This window comes from Mobula hypostoma, chromosome 18 (assembly GCF_963921235.1).
Source record: "Mobula hypostoma chromosome 18, sMobHyp1.1, whole genome shotgun sequence".
NCBI classification, from domain to species: Eukaryota; Metazoa; Chordata; class Chondrichthyes; order Myliobatiformes; family Myliobatidae; genus Mobula; species Mobula hypostoma.
The window spans coordinates 18949452-18969601 of NC_086114.1; the positions used below are offsets into that span (position 1 = coordinate 18949452).

General features: G+C 40.6%; 1 protein-coding gene across 2 annotated transcripts in view; it reads right to left on the reverse strand.

Annotated features, from left to right (window-relative positions):
- The window catches only part of lrmda (leucine rich melanocyte differentiation associated), a 1142867-nt gene that overhangs the window by 1114030 nt on the left and 8687 nt on the right, over nucleotides 1-20150 (reverse strand). For both annotated transcript variants that reach the window (XM_063070164.1, XM_063070163.1), the window contains exon 2: nucleotides 4403-4503. In XM_063070164.1, coding sequence (XP_062926234.1) covers nucleotides 4403-4503 — 101 coding nt within the window. The remainder of the gene's footprint in view (nucleotides 1-4402; nucleotides 4504-20150) is intronic.

Genomic DNA, 20150 nt, shown 5'->3' on the forward strand with positions numbered 1-20150 from the left:
TTCTATCCTTTTACACTTTTTAGAAAATAAAAGGCCTCCATTTCCTTCCAAAATGCAAAACTTACCCCATATTCGTATTACTTATTCACTCAACCTGAAATTTTCAAAATGTCTTTCTTTGTTTTGGTGTTATACTGTCAGAATTATATCAAATGAGGGTCATGGTTATTAGTATTAAATTTTATTTTGACATCGTAATACCAGTTACCATGCAACAACTCGGTTCTCAGCACCGTTTCCCACAATGCACCATTGCGCATCTTTCCCCTGCATGAGCACTCTCCACTGTTCAATCTTTCTAGGCTTCCACATATTCATACAGTCTGACCTTAATCATGAGTCAACTAGACAGAATCTCTACAGCTTGCCCTTATCCAACAATACAACTTCAACTAATGCAAAGTTTTCAAGCAACATCCTAGTTTCTGGATGATTTTCACTGACTTAAGATATTATGTTTCTAGGAAGCAGCCTCAATCCAACTGGTCTTCAGCTCCTAGGATTTCAACAGGTATAACTGACGCGTTCAAGCACAAATAGAGCAAGTTGATCTTTGGAGTATTGAGTGCTCTTCCAGACTGAGGTACATACAGAGCTTTGGGTGAGTTCCAACACTGGTGACCATTTATAAAAGGGTGTTATCAAATCCCATCTCCCCTTAAATGAAAGAACAAAATCAGAACAGGCACATCAACCCCCAAATCCCTCCTCCCACACAAAAAAACAAAACAGATCAGGCACATTGACCTCCAAATCCCCTTCCCCACACAAAAAAAAAGAGAAGATCAGGCGAAAAAAAACACAGAATATAAAGATTATAGAATGAAAAAAAGATCTTATAGTCCAAGTTCACATCCAAAAGGCAGAAAATAATCTGGGCAATACTTTCCCCAGCGGCAGACTCTCCCCTCTCTGGTATCGTAGCAGAGCAATCAAAAGACAGGCAGCCGGTGTCACTCTCCACATTCGCTCCGATGTTTCAATCACCAACGGTGCTTAGTCAGCAAACAATGGAAGCCTTAATCAACAAAATGGAGCCAAACATCAGTTTACGCTGCATTCTGCAGCCTACCCACCAAGAATGCTGCCACTGTCTCTGTCTCTTGGAAGCCTCTCAGAGACTGCAGAGCGCTAGAACGCCCAAACGATATCCAAACTTCCACACTCGCCTCAACGTTGCAATCGCTCTCGTCGCTTTAAATCGGCGAACAATGGAAGCTTAACAGCGAAACGGGGTCAAACATCAGCTTGCACACTATCCTGTAGACTTCTCACCATGAGGTTCACTCACACTGCCTCTGCCTCCTGGAATCTCGGAGGCAGCAGAGCGCTGAAGTGCCCAAGTGATCGCCAAACAGCGAAACGGTCTCCAACAGTTCCAGAATCACATTCAAGATGAGAAACAAATGTAAAAGACATAAAAGAAGTGAAAAAGATGGTTCTATGATCTATCCAGGAGATGTCGACCAAAGGAGCTTTGTATACAGGCACCATCATGAATGAAACTCATCAAAACTAGATTATTTAACATTGCAAATGAGTAAATGCGTATGTTGCTCTTTGTAGCAAAATCTGATTTCCATATCATGGATATAGAAGCATTGCTTAATTAGAGCTTTCATTTGAGTTTGCATGGTTCAGTACTAACCATGGCGAATCTCTTAGAAGTTAATACTTCCAACTAATCAAAACAATAGCTATTATGATGTATTATTATACGTTTGTATTAATGACCTAAAAACCTGTGAAGATCTGCTTGTATTTAATATTTGCAGTTTGAGAAATCTTCACACTAAATTTAGTTTTGTGAATCTGTAGTGTTGCAGTGCACTGCAGTGTGGAGTGTGTGAAATTTGTGTATCATTAAATTTTCTGCAATACATTTGTTTCCATGGTACAATGCATGACAACTTCTAAACTGATTTTTCCCATCGTGTAGTGGAACTAAACCTTCAAAAACTGTTAGATAAAAATGTAAACAACTAAGTCAGCACCATGTGACACCTCCCATCATCATATAGTTACTTTTCCCCACCAGAATGGCTCAGGGGATTTTATTGCTGCAATGATTTTGAAAAATGCAATCCGTACTATTACAATATCATATTAAGACCTATTGGACTACATAGCACATTTGCCAAAGGATATGGTGAAGTATCATATGATTAGACAAATATATGCTATATTTCTCTGTGGTAAAAGAATTCATTTTTGTTTATTTTACAAGCATTATCACATCTGTATGATTCATACAATGTTGCATACTACTGAAATGCTTGTATGTTTTTCCTAATTTATTATCCACATTAAACCAACTCTGGAAAAGAATGATTTATGTCTTTCAACTATGAAATAGGTAATGTTTCATCAGTGACAATGAGATACCTGGACACTTTCCCTTCTGTTACAGGCACATAATATGCAGAGACTACAAACACAGAAGACTTCAAACAAATCATTGAAATGATTGTGTAAGGGTGTTTTGGGAGTTAGCACATATAGCAAATAACTTCAGCAACTAACTTCAGCCACCAATCTTCTGATCTGAATATCTTCTCCGTGGATTGTCACCTTGTCGCGGTGGAGAAAATTGTGTGGTCCTGTGATCCCGAGAGCAATGCCGTCTGGAGCTATGCTCCTTGTAGGGTCACCCATGGCAGTAAAGTCGAGGGTGAGGTCCCTGACAAAGAACACTCCAACCAAGATCTCAACTGTGGAACCGGCGAAGTTACTTTGAACTCAACGACTGTGAAGGCAGATGAAGGCTGCAACAAATCCATCAGCTCCAATCGTCATGGTTTCCATGCCAAATCAGTTGGTTGATTTGTGAAGTTTCGTATTCTTCTTGAAGTGCAACATCAAGTACACGGTAAACAAATACACGCACAGGCGTCTTCACTCTGTGGGCCATTTCTTCATAACGAAGACCATCATCCTCGACCTCGAGGGATAGCCACGACGATGATGATGATCTGAATATGGACTGTAGATTAAGTTTTAAATGTAGTTCTGAACAATGGGCTCCTAAGAGCTATGAAGCATAGTTAATTGGAAAACCAGACAATGCTGATTAAAATTCACTTGGGTGTCTGTGGTGTGGATGCAAAGCAGGAGGTGTGAAGGTTGTGTTGGTAGTTCAAAGGAAGCATTGTGGATGCATTGTAAGCACGGAATTGTCTTTTGATCTTTAGCACATAAAATGCCGTGTAGTGTTGGGTCAAGCAGGCCTCTCCTTCCAAAAGGGGTCTCAAGATGATGCCCGCTGTGTCTCATTTTGTTCAATAAAGAGACTACTTCATATCTATCAGTACTCCTCTCTGGTGACAGCATTGAAAGGATATCTGGAGCATCATCACATCGGCTTATTCATTTTATGGGAATAGCAGCTTTTGAAATGAGCTATCAAATTATAAAAAGCATTGCATATGACCCTAGAAATCATTTTTGCTTAAATTAGCACTGAACACAGATTTCTGTCACACTTGGCTTCAAGTTAAAACTGTGATTAAAATAGCTGGATGATAGTTTATTAATTTTTAGGTCTCAGATAGAAAAGCCCTTTATGCACCATCATGTCAAAAAGTCAACATTGGGGATAGTACATTTTTCAAGATTAAAATACCTGAGTATTTCAAAGACATCAATTGAACTAACAGCGGTAAATCAGATGCATTCCAATTCAATGGATGAGCAGAAATAATCCAGAATTAAATTAATTAATGATGATTCAGATACAGTAGAATTGAATGTAACGGCTTTCCATGTATACTTCAGTAATTAACTCAACAATCACAAAGGAGAATAAAGTTCTGTGGCCCATTGGTGCACACTTCACATTTGCTCATCCCCAGAAATACACAAACCTGGATTCTCAGTCTCCTTGGGCAACTTCCAGTGATCCCTTTGGAAACATTGGTTGGGCTTCTTTCTGTCCAATATAAGTGAATGAACTTCGTGCAGCTCCAAGCATTTGCAAATAAAAATGCATTGGCATTCTATATTAGACATTGAAGGTTGACTTAAATATTTAATAGACTCACTTCTCAATTTCAAGGATGCCTCTAAAGTGTAACAAGCTTGAAGACAACAGTTAGTCTGATGTATAGATTCCAATTTACCCCTCACTGCAATATTTTTGGCAGGAGCGAAAAACTGAAAACCTTCAATGGTACATTCTACTTAGAAGTGCAATTAAATCAAGTATTTATGCTTTATAAACAAATACATTCAAATTATCTGTTGAAAATATGGAAAGATACACATTATAGCTATTAGACAACAATGAAAACACATGAGCCAAGGCCATTCCACAAATAAGATGGTCATTGTGCAATTTAAGAGCTGTTACTTACAGCCTTGGCGATATAGCGCAGTGATATGCTGCTTGTGGTGTGTATCTTACCTTAGTAGATTGAAACTAAGATCCAAACGCTTTGTGAAAAGTCCATAGTTCTTGCCAAGTAGTTCAGGAATACTTTCACAGTCTTGACCAATGTAAGAAACCTGCACAACATACATATTTTAAAATGTAAAATAATTTTGAAATAAACAAGTATCAACAGTTTTATAGAAATATATAAATAAAAGTATTTACTGCATAGTTAGAAAAATGTTACGTGCAAGATCAGACACATTTCTTTTCTTTAACAGAATAGAAACCAGATTGCAAAGTCCTTTACCAGGAACAGTAGATTCTATGCAAATGTTATTCATAAATGTGTTTTCTCCTCACAGGTGCTGCCTAATTTGAGAATTTAGATGTATGATTTATCAGATTTAATATCACCGGCATATGTCATGAAATTTGTTAACTTTATGGCAATAGTACAATGAAATATATGATGAATAAATATATAGAAAAACTGAGTTACATTAAATAATTACGTTAAAATAAGTAGTGCAAAAATAACAGAAATAGAAAAGTAGTGAAGCATCATTCATGGGTTCAATGTCCATTTAGAAATCAGATGGCAGAGGGGAAGTGATTCATGAATTCATGAATCACTGAGTGTGTCTCTTCAGACTTCTGCACCTCCTTCCCAATGTAACAGTGTGAAGAGGGCACGTCCTGGGTGATAAGATCCTTAATGATGGATGCCACCTTTCTAAGGCATCGCTCCTTGAAGCAGTCTTGGATACTACCGAGGTCAGTACCCATAATAGAGCTGAACAATGTTACAAGTTTCTGCAACTTATTCCGATCTTGTTTGACCTTGTCCTGTAGTCACCACCGCCACCTCCCCCCCCCCAATATACCAGACTGTGATGCAGCCAGTCAGAATGTTCGTCGTGGTACATTTGTGAAAGTTGTCAAGAGTTTTAGTTGGCAAACCAAATCTCCTCACGCCTTATGAAATATCGCCACTGCCTTGCCTTCTTAATAGCTTCAGCAATATGTTGCATCCAGGTTAGGTCCTCTGAGGTACTGACAGCCAGGAACTTGAAATTGCTAACTCCCCCACTTCTGATCCCTCTATGAGGATTGGTTTGTGTTTCCGCATCTTACCCTTCCTGAAGTCCATAATCAGCTCTTTGGTCTTGCTGACATTGAGTGCTCGGTTGTTGCTGCGACACCACTCAACTAACTGGTATATCTTGCTCCTGTTTACAAATTTCCAACATCTATTTTCTGTTTTTATTACTCCAATTTAATGGCTCCTTCCAGCTGCCGTAGCTTTCAAAGACTTTTATCTATAAGACCTGGGCCATCCATGACATAAACCGGTTTCAGAGAAACCAGAGTCATCCAGATGACAGCAAGAAACTGCAAGAGTCAAACTGGATTTTCGATTGAATTAATGATTCACTTAAAGCTGGAAAATGTAATTTTAGGGTCCTGGGTGGCTCAGATTTCATATTCTCCTACTAAATCCCTCTATTTCTCCTTGATCCTTAATCTTGAGTTCACCTCAACAACCCTCATACCAACCATCAGCAAACTCACTATGCTTCTGCCTTTAGCCCTCAATACATTTTTCCTTTCTTAACTTAACAGTGGTGGTCATCTTTTCAGTTTCCAAGGCCCTGCCTGCATTACCATCCCCTTAGCTCCCATAATCATCTGTTTCCTCAAAAAGCCCTCCTATTTTCTTGGTTCATTGTTATCTTAAAGCTCTACAATGCAGCTTGGAATGTTTATATTTTCATTAAGGCACTAAGTAAACATTCCTGTTTCCTGAAACAATATCAAAGGCAAATAAAAATGACTAAATTGCTAAGAAATTGTTTTCCCTTTTGTTTGACTGCTACAAAGCCAGTTTGATCTCACCAGATCTACATTAGGAATCCAATAAAGCAGCAGAAAGTCATTGCTTTGCTTGCTGCTTCCCAATATAACGACTCCTTTGAATCTTTCAAAACAAAGGTTTACTTAAATTATTGGAAAAAATTATTTAAAAATCAATAAAGTGGGTTTTTACAAGTGTGATGTAGATTGGTTCTGCTTTTCAGAGGAAATAAACTTCTTATTTTGCCAAGCACATGTGTTCTGTCTGCAATGGTCAGAGTTGTCAGCTACTTTAGTTCTCCTCACCACCCCACACCCCACAGTGACAATGCCTATCCTCGGCTTTCTCCACTGCCATGATCAGGCTAAACATACACTGAAGGAACATTACCTCATTACGCCTGAATTGTCTACAATCTGATGGCTTGAACATCTGAATTCTCCAATTTCAGGTAAACTGCTCCCCCTCTGATCCTTTTCTCTCTCCCAATCTACCTAATTTGTCATTCATTCATCCCGCCCCCTATTGCCATGTTTTTCCCCTCCTCTACCCACTCTATCTTCCCATTACGTGATCCATTGGGTCCCCTCCCTACCTCTCATACTATTTTCTATGCTCTGCCTTTGTCTCCTATCAGAACACATCACCTGTATCTCTCAACTCAAAGCCTCTTTTGCTACTTCCACACGTCACTCATCCATATGCCTCTCATTCTCCTCACCTGGATGCACCAATCACTTACAGCTCTTGATCCACCCGCTTTCCTTCACCTTTTTTATACTGGTTACATCTGCTCTCATCTCTCCAGCTGGACGAAGGCTCGCAACACAACATGCCGAACGTCCATTTCCGTCCACAGATTCTGCCTAACTTGCTGAATTCCTCCCTTATCTTGTTACTTCAATGTTGCACTTTGCAATTCAAGCTGTTTTGAAATGGGAGAGGCCATTTGTTTTGCAGAGGCTAAATGGACCGAACAGCCTCCCGCACCATATTCATTTTATGAATCCTAACTACACAAAGGCAGCTCTGGCTGAAAACTTAACCCTACGGAACTGAGGCAATCTATGACTCTCTGGTGTTCCAAGCTGGATCAATCATAACACAGCCTGGAGGCTGAACCATAGAACTTGTTTGTTTCTTTGGCTTGGTTATTCACTCTAATTGTCAGAAACATCAAGAACTTGGTGGAGACTCAAACTGAAGTGGAAGATTTAAGACTAACAACCAAAGGAATGTGAAAATAAAAGCACCACAGATGTTGGAAATCTAAATTGAAAACAGAAAATGGCAGAAATATTCAGTGGATCAGGCAGCATCTTCAGGAAGAGAAACAGTTAATATTTTGGATCAAGGTCCTCAAATGAAAGCATTAACTCTTCCTTTCCCAACCAAAGGAAATGAATGATTACTAAACAATTTACATCAAGTATCTATGAGAGTGAGATCTGGTTGGATAGCTTCAAGTTGTCTCAACTTCTACTGAACATTGTTAGTCATTGTAATCTTTCTCTACGTTACTATGTTTTGATTTATATATCTTTCATTATCCAGTATTTTTTAATGTCTCTAAGTCTTATGTTGTGTCAGAATGTTTTGTATGGCGTAAGATATATAGGAGCAGGATGAGGCTATTCAGCCCATCAAGTCTGCTCTGCCATACAATCATGGCTGATTTTTCTTTTCAACCCCCATTCTTCTGCCTTCACCTGGTAACTTTTAGTCCCTTTAAACAATCAAAAATGTATCACTCTCGGCCTTAAATATGCCCAATGGTATGGCTTCCACATGTTGCAGCAGAGGGTGGCGCTGCTGCTTTTTACCAGCTCCAGTGACCCAGATTCGATCCTGACCCGTTGGCGCCAAATGTGTGGAGTTCGCACGTTTTCCCTGTGATGGTGTGGATTTCCTTCTGGTGCTCTGTATCCCTTCCCCCATCCCAGAAATGCGCTGGATGGTAGATTAAGCGGCCACTGCGTGTGTGCATGCATTGAAACCTGGAGGGGTTTGATAGCCACGTGAGACAGAATAGGTTACAGGGAGTCTGTTGGGAGAACAGGATGAATGGTGCAAGGCATCGGACTGCAAGGCTCTACGGATGATATTAAAAAACAATCAAGAGGATCATCAGTGTCTCCCTCCCCCGTTTGTGACATTTACTGGGAGCGATGTATATGAAGTATCGTTGAGGATCCCTACCACCTGTTCCACAAACTCTTAGACTCACTACTGTCAGGAAGGAGATACAGAAGCACCAGGACTAGGACTGCCAGATTGGGTAACAGCTTCTTCCCTCAAGGTGTGAGACTAATAAATACACTGCCACTACCAATGTCTCATGACCAGGACAGCGAGCTGTTTACAGTACCATTTACCTATGCTGTGCAGTACATGCACTTTGCATTATATTTTATTAACTTATTAGTGGTTATATTTTAAGTGTTATGTGTGATATATGTTTGTGGGTGTACCATGGTCCAAAGGAACATTGTTTCGTTTGGTTGTATATATGTACAGTCAGATGAAAGTAAAATTAAACACGAGGTCTGATTGAATTTCTCTGAGAACTGGTATAGAATCCATGGGCCAACTGGTTTTAGAGCTGTAATGCAAAATCAGAAATATAAGAATGGGAAACTTTCGAATATATTTGTGAATAGAAACTCCTACTAAACTAACTGAAAATTTTTTAATGATGTTAAACTTAAGCCATGCTCTGAAACAGTTCACACTGACTGCACGCAAAGAATAGGCTGTTTCCATCAGCTGATCCATGCTCTACATGAGCTGAAGTCCACAGTCTTTTGTGTCGTGGAGGTAGAAAGATGTGTTGAAGAAATAATAGTGACACTGTTACCTCTGGATTTTGCCTCAGAAATTACAAGTCTTATCAAAAGGATTCCTGACCCAGTATGTGAACAGGCTGACTAGAGAAGAGGCTGTACTGGGTCTAGTATTGTGCACTGAACCTGGTCAGGTAACAGTTCTCTAAGTGGGTGAGCATTGTGGAGACAATGACCACAAACCCCTGACCTCCAGCGTTGCCTTGGACAGGGATAGGAGCAATCAGTATCTCTTACTAACTCTTCCTTCAGTTAGTCCTGACGAAAGGTCTCGGCCTGAAACGTCGACTGTACCTCTTCCTAGAGGTGCTGCCTGGCCTGCTGCGTTCACCAGCAACTTTGATGTGTGTTGCTTGAATTTCCAGCATCTGCAGAATTTATAGCTTGGCAAGACAATTGCTCTGCAAACGACCAGAAGAAACTGCAGATGGTGCGGACACCTCAACACATTGCAGAACCCAACCTCCGCTTCACAGGCTCCGTCTGTACTTCAGTAAAATAACAAGCATAATCAAAGACCCCACATACCCAAAGCATTCTCTCTTCTCCCCTCTTCCAAAAAGCAGAAGACACAAAAGCCTGAAAAGACATACCATCAGGCTCAAGGGCAGTTTCTGATCTTCTGTTCTAAGACTATTAACTAGTTCCCCAGTAGGATAAACTGGACTTTTGACCTCAATCTATCTCATTATGATCTTGCACCTTATCGGTATATTGCACTTGCTCTGTAGCTGTTACACTTTATTCTGTATTGTATTGTTTTCACTTCATTCAACTCAATGCACTGTGTAAATGATCTGATCTGTATGAACAGTATGCAAGATAAGTTTTTTGCTGTATCTCGGTACATGTGACAATCATAAAACAATTCTAATTCCCAGTGATTGCCCTTGCACTTCATGCCAGAAGCTCTGTCTCACACAAGACTCACAGAATGCCAAGAAATCTCAGCAGTTTGCAGTGCCTGCAGTTGTTACCAATCTCTGTGCTCTCAAGGAAAAACATGAAGTCCTCTCTCCTTGATTGGAGGTATCAGTGGCTTATTTATGAGTCCTGGTAGAAAGATAATTATTAGAGAAGTAAAGACATAAAAGACTGCAGATAATGGAATTTGGAGTTAAAAACCAAACTGCTGGAAGAACTCAGTGGGTCAGGCAGTATCCGTGGAGGGAGATGGACAGTTGCGCTTTACAGGCCACGACCAGTTATTCTCACTGGGTTCCTCCAGCAGTTTGCTTCTCTCTGTAAATTAGAGAAGTGAGTTCCTCATTGACCAAGGATCAATTTGCAAAAATCAACCACCTCGTATGATCCACAGAAGCATTCCAAAGTCAGCTGCAATTGGCTCTCCAAAGGTAAAGATAGGTACCCGTTATAAACATTGTTTCTTGTGGGTGTCTCATGACGTTTCTTAATTAGATCAACAAGATACAGATGCAGTGGGCAGCTTCAAGATCAGCTCTGCTTAAAGTGAGATAGTATCTATCCTTGCCCTGTCATGTTTTGCACTGTGTGGTTAGTATTGACTGCTAAGCAATGCATGCAGTTCAGGCACTTGTGAAAACAGAATTTCAGTTGCTTGACACACAATAACACGGAGCTGTGTGATAGAAGATCTTGGCCATCACATCGCAACTGTCAATTTCAATGAAAGATCACTCACTTTCACAGTTTCCGCCTGTCCGGCTAACTCACTCATTTTCTGTTTCAGATTTGCAGCATCTGCTGCATTTTGCTTTTCTCTCAATTGGGCAGAAGATATAAAAGCCTGAAAGCACGTAGCACCAAACTCAAGGACAGCTTCTATCCCACTGTTAATAGACTCATGAATAGCACAATTGTTTACCTGAAGTGCACTCTTTCAGTAGCCTTTGCACTTCATTCATCTATATTGCATTTTTTGTAGATATATGGTAACAGGCCCTTCCAGCCCCATTACATCAATTTAACCAATTACCCTACTATCGCGTACGCCTTTAGAATGTGTAAGGAAACCCACACAGTCACAGGGAGAATGTACAAAGTCCTTACAGACAGGGGCAGGAGTTGAACCCTGGTCACTGATTCTCTAACAGCAATACTGTAATTGCCAAGCTACTGTACCACCCTATAATCTGCATTGTTATTGTGTAACCTTGGCATAGCTCAATGCACTGTGTAAAAATTCACCTGCACAAATAGTACGCAAGACAAGCTTTTCACTATTTATGCATTTATTGAGATACAGCACGGAATTGGCCCTTCCGGCTCTTCGAGCCACGCCAGCCAGCAATCCCCCCATTTAACCAATTAACCTAGCAACCGAAATGTCTTTGCACTGTAGGAGGCAGTCAGAGCACCTGGAGGAAACCCACGCGGTCACGGGAATGACATACAAGCTGCTTACAGGCAGAGGCAGGAAATGAACCCGGGTCGCTGCTACTGTAAAACATTGCACTAACCACTGCGCTAATGCGCCACCCATCCTGGTACATGTGACAATAATAAACCAACAAAAATACGAACATTATTGCAAGGAACAACTGGACCAAAAATTTGTGGGAAAGTAAATCAGCCTGCATTTAAAGCGTACATCTCACAACCTTCATGGTACAAAGGAAAATTGTTATAAAGTGTAGTAAATACAGAAGTTAACTTTGTATATTAATAATAAGGTAATGTTTAGAGATGGTTAAAGCACAATTATTGTTTTGGACATTAAGACGTTTTTACATTCCCCAAAATAGTGCCGTGATCTTCATTTTTCCTTCACTCACTGATGTGCACACAAGCCTCCTAATGAGCCAGCCAATGACACAGCACACCCTCAGTACTTCTTTAAAAATTGGCCTAGATTTTTGTCATAGGTTGAATCCATAACCTTCAGATTCAGAAGGCAAGTGTGCTACTATGGAGCCATTGTTAGTCACCATCTGTCACTCCAGCGCTTCAAATGTTTAGCTAGAAAGCCCAAAGCTCAAAGTTAAAAACAAAACTTGTGAATTGGAAATCTTGAACGTTGGAGGCACCAAAGGATTTAATTTCTTCCTCTCAGTAGATTTCACATTGTAGGGCATGCTGGCTTCCAACACCTTTCTTTCATCACTTACTACTGTTGGGATTTCACTGACTTGCTTTCACTCCTAATTATACGATCTTGCTCACAGACCAGCAACTGCATCTCCTAATGTTACAAGTTTGTTTCCCTCTTCTCATTTTTATGTTGCCAAGGAAACATTATCGACAGAAAGGCCTCCCTACCATTTGGCCTCCTGTGACTCCAAGTTTGTTGGCCATCCTTCTCGTATGACAGACATCTAGTTTTGGATTAACTACAATTTTCTTCAGTCAGTAATGAGAAGACTAGAGCATCTTCCTGAACAAAAACATCCATCCTTCTCCCACCAATCCTATCCCTTTGCCAGATTCAACTTGGGACAAACTAGCAAATAAAGTTTCTGAAACTGTTTGATTCCCATCTTTTAAAAAATAGCTTTACATGTCACATGTACATCAAAAAATCTGAACGTGCAGCGAAACGCATTGTTTGCGCTGAGGATGTGCTGAGGGCAGTCTGCAAGTGTCACCATGTTTCCAGTGCCATTGTGGCATCCCCAACTCGTACATCTCTGGAATGTTGGAGAAAATTAGAGTACATGGAGGAAACCCACGTGGTCATGGGAAGAACGAACAAAGTCTTTACAAGCAGCGGAGTGAGCTGAACCCTAATCTTACAACTGTCACTGTAAAGAGATACACTAACCATTACATACTGTCACCACCTGCTCCCCATCATATCCACTCAAGAATCAAAGCTTCACCCAAGTACTTTATGTATAACCACTGTTACTTCAGCACTCCTCTCATTAAACCTCACTGCCTAAAAGCCTACTGTCAATCCTACCTCATACCCCCAAATTCCAAATCGTCTGTGTGAAACACTGTCGTAGGAAAGCAGCATCCATCATCAGAGATCCTCACCACCCAGGCCTGCCCTTTTCTCGCTGCTGCCATCAGGTAGGAACTACAAGAGTCTTAGGACTCATAGAACATAGAGCTCTACAGAACATTACAGGCCCTTCGGCCCACAAAGTTGTGCCAACCATGTAACCAATTCTAGAAACTGCCTAGAATTTCCTTACCGCATAGCCCTTTATTTTTCTAAGCTCCATCTACCTATCTAAGAGTCTCTTAAAAGACCCTATTGTATTCACCTCCATCAACATCGCTGGCAGTGCATTCCACGCACCCACCACTCTCTGTGTGAAGAACTTACCTCTGACATGCCCCTCATACCTACTTCCAAGCACCTTAAAACTATGCCCCCTTGTGTTAGCCATTTCAGCCCTGGGAAAAAGCCTCTGGCTATCCACACAATCAATGCCTCTCATCATCTTATACACCTCTATCATGTCACCTTTCATCCTGTATCACTCCAAGGAGAAAAGGCCAAGTTCACCCAACCTATTCTCACAAAGCACTCTCCAATCCAGGCAACATCTTTGTAAATCTACTCTGCACTCTCTCTATAGTATCCACATCCTTGCTGTAGTGAGGTGACCAGAAATGAACACAGTACTCCAGGTGGGGTCTGACCAAGGTCTTATATAGCTGTAACATTACTTCATGGCTCTTGAACTCAATCTCATGGATGGTGAATGCCAGCACACCATATGCCTTCTTAACAACACTATCAACTTGCACAGCAGCTTTGAGTATCCTATGGACATGGACCCCAAGATCTTTCTGATCCTCCACACTGCTAAGAGTCTTACCATTAATATTTATATTCTGTCTTCAAATTTGACCTAGCGAAATGAACCACCTCACACTTATCTGGTCTGAACTCACACCACCAGGTTCAGGAACAGTTACTACCCCTCAACCATCAGGCTCTTGAACAAAAGAGGATAATCACACTCACTTGCCCATCCACTGAGATGTTCCCACAGCCAATGATCTCACTTTAAGGACCCTTTATCTCGATATTTCATTCTTGTTATTTATTGCCATTTATCTATATTTGCATTTGCACAGTTTATTGTCTTCTGGTTGATCTTTCATTGATCCTGTTATAGCTAGAGTTCTATAGATTTGCTGAGTATGGCAGCAGAAAAACGAATCTCAAGGTTGTATGTGGTGACATACGTGTACTCTGATAATAAAATTTACTTTGAACTTTGAATCTATTCTCACCTGGCCCGCCTCATTGCCTTTCACATTGGGGGTTCTCAGCAGCCCGTTTGAATCCTCCTTCAATCTCACCCAACTCATCCCCTATATCTTCCAATCCTACAGCAATCACCACCAGCATTTTCCTTGACCAGCTTTAGGAGAACATACACATCATGAGTGGTAACACTTTGGTCATGCCTTTTACCACCTTGAACCTCATTTTCTGGAATTTTCTCCCCAAGCCACAATTCTTCATTCATCTTTGGTGCAACTACTAGAGCTGCTGCCTTGCATCTCCTGCCCACTCCGGTTCGACCCCAAACATGTTATGGCTGTTATGGCCTGTGTGGAGGATGCACACTCGCAAAGTTCAAAGTAAATCTGCAACCATGTGGTTTCCCTCTGAGTGGGCCACTGTAAAATGCCACTTCAGTGTGGGTAATCGGGGGGGGGGGGTTGATGGGAATTCAGAATAAAATGTGTCAGGGTAAGGTTAGTGTGAAAAGAGCTGCTTGTCACTATGGCTTTGCCGTGTGGAATCCCAATTCCATGTTGTATCTCCCAATGACTCTTCAAACAGGCAGGTTAGTAATTCCCTTTGGGGAGGCGGATTTGAAGGTAAAATTAGAAAATTTACTGTAATTAGACCATAAGACAAAGGAGCAGAAGTAGGCCATTTGGCCCATTGAGTCTGCTCCGCCATTTTATCATGAGCTGATCCATTCTCCCATTTAGTCCCACTCCCCCGCCTTCTCACCACAATCTTTGATGCCCTGGCTACTCAGATACCTATCAATCTCTGCCTTAAATACACCCAATGACTTGACCTCCACTGCCGCCCATGGCAACAAACTCCACAGATTCACATAAAATAATTAGATCTTTATTCAATATTTAAACTGTGGTAGAGGTTGGAGAGAGTGGAGGATGGTGGAATTCAGAAAAAAGTCAAGACGAGGCACTGCAGGGAAAGCATTGAAAGCTGTAAAACCATGCCAGCTCTCCCCATTCACCTCCTTCAGAATCTCCTTCATGTGTCTGTTGTCACCTCAAACTTCGGTGACTTGGGGCCACATTCTCTCTACCACTCAGAAATGTCTGGGTTTGTTTTTTTTTATAAATAAAAGGTATTCTATAATCAGAAGTACCGAGACCACCAGCACCAAACTCAAAAACACTGCCCCTCCCTCACTTAATGGCACAAATCATCACCAATGGTCATCAGAAAAAAATCTGGAGCCCATGCAGTGCAACTCCTGACATACAGCAACACAGACAACTTCTAAGTGTTTTCTGAGGTGACACAGCATATTAGCACTGCTACGTTAAAGCACAAAGCTGAAAACGGCATCAATCTTAGCATTACGACTAGATTCAGTAATGTCATTTGCAGCCGAGACAACTGCGTTCATAAACATTCAGGGATTGTTGTTTGCATCCACAGAATTAAAAGAAGGTGTCAAAGTGCGCACACTCTGTCACCATATACAAGCCTGAGATTAATTTTCTTGCAGGCATTCACAGTAGAACAAAGAAATACAATAGAAACAATGAAAAACTAAACACTGATAAACCGATGTGTAATAGAAGACGAACATTGCAAATACAAAATAATAATAATAAGTAAATAATTATACCTTAAAGCCAAATTTCAAGAGCTGACAATTATAATCTTTGGATATGTCCCATCCCAATGAAAGACAGATCTGTCAGAAGTGGAGGTAAAGAGGTGTACAGCAGGGGCCAGTAGCCTTGCGATTCCTCTCCGGAGAATTCCTGATATCGTGAACGAAGGTCAATTCCCTCCTGATTGTCACCTCCCCACATCCATACAAAAATGTTCAGAAAACTTCTTCTGAATAAATTACATCATGACATAATATAACCCAAGTAAGGAAAAAATATTGTGCTTCAGCAATGAATATCGATTTCTCGAACTTGCGATAATTGCCCCCCCCCCGCACCTTCACCATTCCTGTTTTCTCTCTCACCTTATCTCCTTACCTACCCAACCCCTCCCTCTGGTGCACCCCCCCCCCCGTCTTCTACCCTCTCCTATCCGATGCCCCCTTCTCCAGCCCTTTATCTCTTTCACCTATCAGCATCCCAGCCCTTTACTTTACCCTTCACCCTCTCCCTGTTTCACCAATCACCTACCGCCTTGTACTTCTTCCTCCCCTCCCCACACCTTCTGGCTCTAACATCTCATCTATATTTCCAGTATTGCTGAAGGGTCTCAGTCCGAAACGTCGAACGTTTACTCTTTTCCATAGATGTTGCCCGGCTTGCAACACTTTGTGTGTGTTGCCTGTATTTCCAACATCTGCAGATTTTCCCGTCTTTTTAATTAAGGAACTGTTTCATTTTGTCTTACATTTTGAAGCAGTAACTAATTTAGCACGTGCTCGTAGATTTTATGAAAATTGTATGCCTGTGATCTACAAAACAAGATTGTTATCTGAAGAATACTGAGAGTTAGTACAGTATCAGTGGTTTCATGCATTTTCCAGTTCCACATTAACAACTCCAGAAATTCAGATGAAAGTTATCAACTGCTGGGTAAATTATCAAAGCACCCATTTATATCAGAACACATGCACGGTGCCTTTGTGCACTCTAAGAGCAAAGAACTAGATACAAAAACAAACAGGCACTTGAGAACATTCAGCATTACAATCACATGATAAAGAGGGATGCTCTTTTCTTAAGCAAGATGGCATATAGGATCAATTAATTAGCAGGGCTGACTCATTCAACAATCTGACCTCTGTTCAATCCCATATAATTAACAGACTGGTTCGACCAGGAATACAGTTAGGAGTCTTTCGCTTTGCCTAAATGCATGTCAATAAAGATAAGAACTTTAGAACTTAGCCAAAAGTCAGCTGCTTCTTTGTGGATTGTTAAAAATAATGCAGGATTTGAATTTTCATGTGGAAATGATTCTGTAGTGAATGCATGCAGTGCAAGAGTATGTCTACATTTCATCAGACTTCTCAATCACTGAATGTGGTAAAGGAATCAGCCAGCTGAGCCATTTACAAAGGACTCTGCTTCAATCACAATATTTACTTTGTTTTCACTGCAGAATATACAGTCAGTGGCCACTTTATTAGGTATACATGTATACTTACTCATTTATGAAAAAATGCAACCAGCCAATCCTGTGGCAGCAACTCAATGCATAAAAGCATGCAGACATGGTCAGTCATTGTTCAGACCAAACATCAGAATGGGGAAGAAATGTGATCCAAGTGACTTTGATTGTTGGTGCCAGGCGGGGTAATTTAAGTATCTCAGAAACTGCTGATCTCCTGGGATTTTCATGCACAACAGTCTCTAGAGTTTACAGAGAATGGTGCAAAAAACACATCCAGTGAGCAGCAGCTCTGTGGGCAAAAATATCTTTGTTAATGAGAGAGGTCAGCGGAGAATGGCCAGGCCGGTTCAAGCTGCCAGGAGGGCAATAGCAGCATAAATGCATCACAGCAGTGGTGTGCAGAAGAGCACCTCTGAATGAACAACACGTTAAACATTGGAAGTTGACAGGCTGCAGCAGCAGAAGATCATGAACACACACTCAATGGCCACATTATTAGGTATAGGAAGTACCTAATTAAGTGGCCACTGAGTGTGAATGCTGAAACAAATTGCCAATTTTTACTAGAAAGTTAGAAGTGGCAGTCCAAGCATTAATGCACATTACATTAACCTGGATTCATTAAGATCATGCATTATACTGTTACGAAACACGTGTGAGGCATGTGGATGAGGAATCAACCGCAAACTGCACTGCAGGCAGATTGTACAAGTGCATACAATATGTCAGCAGAATATTTGCCTGTTAACATCAATACTAGCAAATAAACAATGGATGAACATTATATCTTTAAATACTCGAAAGTTTTGCACTTCCACAGGTTTTCCTCAGATTCATGAAAATACAAAAACTCATTCATATCAGCACGACAACTATGACCCTGTGGCTTCCTGCTTTACTGCCCACCAAATCCTTAAATGTGGTTAGCAACTTGTATAAGACATTTAAGGACTTCTGAAGTGTGTCAAATCTAATGAAACAGTCACTGTTGTAACCTTGGTAAACAGCAAAGCCAATCCCTACACAGCAAGGTGCTGTAAACAATTAGACGTGTTTAACAGTTATTGATTGAGATTACTGTTGGCAGGATGTCAAAGGCACTCGCCAATTGATGTCATATGATCTTTTCCAAGCAACAAAGAGGAGATGGTGCATTAGGTGACCTTCTCTCCAAAAGGCAACATCTTTGGCAGGCTGCCTTCCTTCAGACTTCACAGATCTATCACTATGGGGCTTGGACCCACAACTTTCAAAGTTAAGGGGTTGAAGAGGCAAGGCTCATTATGAACAAGACTGACAAAGCTGGCAGTCATTTTGTTTACTTAAGATGAATCAAGGCAAAATTAATCATGCTATAAGTAGCCAAAAAGTATTAAACTATGCATATGTCACCATTTGCTACATTGAGATTCATTTTCTTTCAGGCATTTACAGGAAAATAAAGAAATACAATAAAATTTATGAAAAATGAAACAAAGACTGACAAAACAACCAATATGCAAAAGAAGACAAATTTGTGCAAATAATATAAAAAATTCAAAACGTATAACTTATTCCTATCTGGCCCAGATTCCACTTAATTAAGTAGTCAATGCCTAAACTTAGAAGAATGATGATTTGACTGTAGAATAAGACTAATTCAAATTAAAATCAACACACAATGCTTGCTTGGACTAACTGCCAAATAAAAATGTCTGACAGGTTAAAATAAAATCAGACAAGTAAAAGAATTCATTTTAACTTCTGCATCTCAGGACTTTATAATGGGCAGCTTATGGGATTGTAAACTAAAAAGAGTGCAGGAAAAAAAATTACCAGGATATTGTCAGGACTTGTGAGCCTGAGATACATGGAGAGGTAGCATAGACTAGGACTGTACTCCCAGGAGTGTAGGAGATCGTAGCGTGACCTGGTAGAAGTATATAAGATCAGGAGGAACAAAGACAGGGTGAATGCCCAGGGTCTTTTTCCCCAGGGAGAGGTGCTTAACAAAAACAAGAGGCCGTAGGTTTAAGAAGAGGCAAGCAATTTGAAATGGATATCATAAACAGCTTCTTCATGCAAAGGATGGTGTATATTTGGAATGAACTGCCAGAAATAATGGCTCAGACAGACACATTAACAACCATCTAGATAAGCACATGGATAGGAGAAGTTCAGAGGGCTATGGACCAAATGCATGGAGATGGAACTAGCTCACTAGACACCACAATTAGTATGGTTGCTTCAACACTATGTATTGCTCTGGGTTTCCAGCATCTGAAGAATATCTTTTGATTATTACTTGCTACTCTACTGCGAAGTTCCTTAGATGTATGCCTACCCTGAAGAAGTTTAAATTTTCTTTGTGTGTGTTGCACAGTAAGTATGGAGCTTGTTTTGAGTTTGCATGACTCTATGTTAATATTGGAATAATTGGACAGTACTTGATCCAGTCATTGCAAAGACAAGTACCATTGTATCATAGAGGTCCTCTGTTGGTGTTCTCAATGGTGTTATTAACCCTGCTAAATTAGGAGATTCAAAGTAGATTTGGCACCTTAGAATAGATGCCCATGTGATGCAGAGGAACATGAGTAGCAAAATTATATTCTGCAGTTATTCATAACCCAACAGACTGGCACACTCTGCTACTCCACAGTTGCAATCAAACCAAGGGACCAACCACGGCTCAATGGGTAAATAAGGAGAATACACCAAGAGTGACACTTGGCATGAATAGAAATGAGGGGCCAAACTGGCTATACTGTAATGCAGCATTGCAAGAATTCCAAAAGGCAAAAGCAACATATAAGGTAAGGGATACACCAACCAATACACAAGTCC